The sequence below is a fragment of the Typopeltis vanoorti genome, chromosome 18, assembly GCF_054136105.1.
Source record: "Typopeltis vanoorti isolate ZY-2024b chromosome 18, IOZ_Tvanoo_1.0, whole genome shotgun sequence".
Lineage (NCBI taxonomy): Eukaryota > Metazoa > Arthropoda > Arachnida > Uropygi > Thelyphonidae > Typopeltis > Typopeltis vanoorti.
Genome location: NC_143566.1, coordinates 88,640,785 through 88,644,987, shown reverse-complemented (window position 1 = coordinate 88,644,987; position 4,203 = coordinate 88,640,785). Strand labels below are relative to the sequence as shown.

Sequence of the window (4,203 nt, the reverse complement as noted above, 5' to 3'; positions counted from 1 at the left end):
TTCTTGGTATACTCTTTGTGCAACTGATTATTACCATTATTGATCTTGGGTGATCTTCACATTCCTTCCTTCCAAATTTCATGCTTAATCCCTTCAAATTCTCCCATCTGACACTTTTATTCAATGTTTTGACCGTCGGTATACATGCACTGAAGCTGTTAAATAGCTCAAGCAGTATTTATCTCCTTTCCACTCAAATCCTGATTCCATGCTACTCCAAGCTGTCTCAGATTTTTCATAATCATTGGCCTTGTAGTTTCGCATACATTCTTTCCTAACAAAAGTCTTAAATGGCTGGCCACCACCCAGGTGATTTACATCGTGGACATCCTTGCCAACCTGAAGATTAGACTCCATTCACAATCATATCCTCTGTTATGTGCCCTCTTTTACGTACAAAAAATAATACTGGCACCACTGAGAAATATCTAAAGCATCTAGAAACACGAAATTACAATTCAAATATACAAAACAACAAAAAAACCCGCTATGACTTTTAGCAGTCACAAGCATCTTTGCTTAATACCTGTGAGCTGTCTCGTTTTACTCGATTGGGATTCCTTAAAGGCAAATAACACACGGAACTTACTCCACAATGTTTAATCTGTTTAGTGACAGTTTCTTAGATCAGACGAAAGTAAAAATTTCTAACACTCGTTTGGTTTTAAACGTGCTCTGTGGATTGCAGACACCAACAAGTTTACAAAATTTTTCTTTAAATCTACATATTTATTTTGCTTTACATTTATATACATATAATTTTATCTATATACAAATATAGTTTTGTTTATTTCTGAAACTCGTGACTAGCAAGGTACAAAAAAAGGCCTCCTCAGCCTGAGGAACAGAGCAGCACGAATGCACAGTCACAGGACATCATTTCACTGCATAGCACGACTTCGTTATAGTGGTCAAAGCACTAATTCGGTCTTCAGAGCTGCCGATTGGGATCGTAATGCTAAACTAAATGCCTTTGGGAGCTAACTTTGCCTGAGGAACAGAGCAGCACGAATGCACAGCCACAGGACATCATCTCACTGCATAGCACGACTTCGTTATAGTGGTCAAAGCACTAATTCGGCCTTCAGAGCTGCCAAATGGGATCGTAATGCTAAACTAAATACCTTCGGGAGCTAACTTTATTTCATTTGCTCTTTGAGCTTAAAGTGAAAAGATAAAAACAAAGCGCCAGTTCGCCTACAACTGCGCACAACAAATGCTCTGTGGAAGATGAGGGAGGAGAAAGGTTTAGTCCTCGAGTGTACTTACTTTATCGCGCTTTATTTTGCGATAACACGGGTTGAATGTAAAAAAACGAAGTAGCTCGCGGCATAAAAATCCTTAGCTGCAGCAATATTAGGAACTTGACAGCTTTACATGAAGTGATGCAGCCAACGTCCGGGGGCATCCGTGCGAGAAGCGTCCACTTGGCAACGCAAGGAATAGTTCTGACCGCCGTTGTTATCCCAGAACTCCTGTGTATTTGCCTCGTAGCGAAGTGCAAAAAGGAGTCGTTGGCCGTCGCTCAGCTGGGGTAAACGAAGTTCGAAGCAGAACTTGTCCGAAAACCCATCACACGATCCGACAACGTAATCTGCGACACGGTTTTCACTCGTGACCCATTCCGAAGTGGAGTACCTGACGGTCACCTTCTTTTCGTAGCTGATGTTCAGAACACGCACAAAACCTCGCACGTTGAATCCGGAAACCTCCACGTTTTCAAGGCTAATTTTTTGGCGACGAACTCTGTTTATGAATTGCGGGTCGGCAATGGGTTGCGGGAAATGTGGGAAAAGAGCAAACTTCGGTTCGTTTGGTGCGAAAGGGACGACAAAGGAATTGGATATCACCAACGTGGCAGGTTCCTTCGTGATTCCAGGTACGCAGACGGTGCCGCCGTCTCCGTTCACGTTCAGATCCGAGAACGCCGATGCCGGAACGTTTGGTATGTCTTCCGTCACGATGTGTCGCACGGCTTCTAAGTCGAGTCCGAGGGCATCGGCAAACTTGACAATTTTCTTTTGATGGGGTGTTCCCGGAGGAGTTTTACCGGACTTCAACGATGTACTACGCACAAGACGGGGCACTTCTTCGGGACTATCGATTTTGAAAGATAGGCGATCCCTTGGCTTCTCTTCGGCTGACGAAAAGGAGCTGCTGATGTTTTCAATAGACAGCGAGCACTTCGAGAGCGGATCCCGAATTTCGCGTTTGACATCGCAAACGTCGTTACTCACCTGAAAAGCATCGCTCCCGTATTTTAAGGTATCCTGGAATACGTCTGGGCCACTTTCTTCCGGGGACTGTGGCTGAGATGGTCCCGATCTGCCACTGATTTGGGTCGATTGATAAAATCGCAGTTTCGAACAAACTTCTGATGCCAAGGCAACGCTTTCTTTGTCAAGTATCGGATTATCCATGTTAGACTCACTGTTGACATTACCATCGCCAAGTCTGCTGCTTAAATGGAACTCCTCTGCACGGGGAGGGTCGCAATCATAAGAATTTGGCGCGTGCGGTACTATTACGTCACCGTTCACAGTACTTTTTAGTTTAATAACCGGCATGGAAACTGGAGGATTCACGATTACTTCGTCTTCTTCTGGAGTCGACGGAGATGAGCATTCGTCCGATTCTCGATCATCGTAGAGAGACATGGTGTAACAGTGACCATTCACGAAAGCACAGTTATCGGTCCCATAGTTTCCAGACCTGGCAACAAGTGGGGGCTTAGACATTTGCCCTAAACTTGGAGAGAGACACTCGTCACGCTCGCTCTGGTATTCGGCTCGACGCGTGGCCCACAGCGAAGAGTGAAGCTGACGGGCGAGCGCCTCTGCTCGAAGTCGACAACTAGCAAAGTTCAGGCTACACGAGATATCCCAACGATTGCTTCCCGTCATCACGAGATGCACTGTATAAACGTCACAGATTACTATCTTTAGCAGCGACAGGCGCGCTGAAAATTACTTTTGCATTTGTAGGGCCGCCCGCGTTAAACATATCGACAATGTTTTTAGCAGAGCCTTAATTGGCACACAATAGCGTCTGCTCTCAACCCAAACAAACAAGCATCGTACTAACCTATGACCGACAAACGTCCTTCAGCATTTTCTCTCACCTCTTATTTCGAATATACGTCTTGTCACTAGATGGCAGGCTGTACAGTCATGTGTTAGCAAATGTCGACACCCTCTGCATCTTCGATCTGTGTCACTTATTCTCTGATTTCTAGTATTATGTACATTGTTAATTCCGGAATTATGCATAAGCGTATTAATCACCCACTTACGATTTTGTCCGTTATTTTTAATTCTGCCACACACCATGTTCATAACGGAACAAGCTTACAAGAGCCATACGAAGTTTTGTTTCAGTTTCTAAATAATAACCACCCACTATTTTAATTTTAGTAGGTTTGTTCTTATTAGTTTTTTACCCTATTATATGTAACAAAAATAATAAATAAAATATAATATTGTTATATTCCGTTTTGCTACCTGTACATGAAAAATCGACATCTCTCTGGTTAACTAGTAATAAAGTTCAGCTTCCTATAGACTAAAAAAAAAAATAATAATAATAAATAAAATAAAATAAAATAATGGTCGCAACTCTTTCCAAACTGTAGATAGACATAATAAATGCAGACATACCCTTCCTACGTTCTGTTGGATACCTAAAGCAAGCCATAGCGAAATCAACTGTTCACAAGGTAAAATATGGATGAAAACGATATGATGTATTATCAAGTATAAAACAAAAAAGCAACCTTGTGCACCATGTATAAGCATTATGCTGAGTCACCAATTCTAAATACATCCCATCCTATTTGAAGATTACATTAAAAGGTCCATTTCAGACATGTTCTCCAGGGACGAATGCTGGTCTTGAAATTCATGCTTGCTCTTGTTATCATTCAGGGAATGAGAGGTGTGATTGAAGTCTGATTAGCGGAATAATGAATTACCATTTAAAACTATATATTTAGAAATTTATGTACATTTAATCATACAAATACAACATTTATTTTACAAATGATATTCTATCTTTTTCAATTTAGCTGACCTACTTGAATACAAATTCTACCCTACGGTAGAATTATTCTTTATGAACTGGTCAATAATATCGTCATAAAAAGTTGGTTGTAACTTCATTTTCCCAAGCAACACGACACTTGTAAAGGCTGGCTGAAGCTCACTG

At 41.7% G+C, this 4,203-nt stretch overlaps 1 protein-coding gene across 1 annotated transcript; it reads right to left on the bottom strand.

Annotated features, from left to right (window-relative positions):
* Window positions 1-708: 708 nt before the first annotated feature.
* Window positions 709-3,072, bottom strand: LOC150096916 (uncharacterized). Its single transcript, XM_090407908.1, has one exon. The coding sequence runs from the start codon at window positions 2,901-2,903 to the stop codon at window positions 1,374-1,376; it is 1,530 nt and encodes a 509-aa protein (XP_090264034.1). The 5' UTR covers window positions 2,904-3,072; the 3' UTR covers window positions 709-1,373.
* Window positions 3,073-4,203: the final 1,131 nt, after the last annotated feature.

Bases quoted from the DNA above. Each gene is read 5' to 3' on its own strand.
- LOC150096916 (XM_090407908.1), bottom strand. From the start codon at position 2,903: ATGACGGGAAGCAATCGTTGGGATATCTCGTGTAGCCTGAACTTTGCT.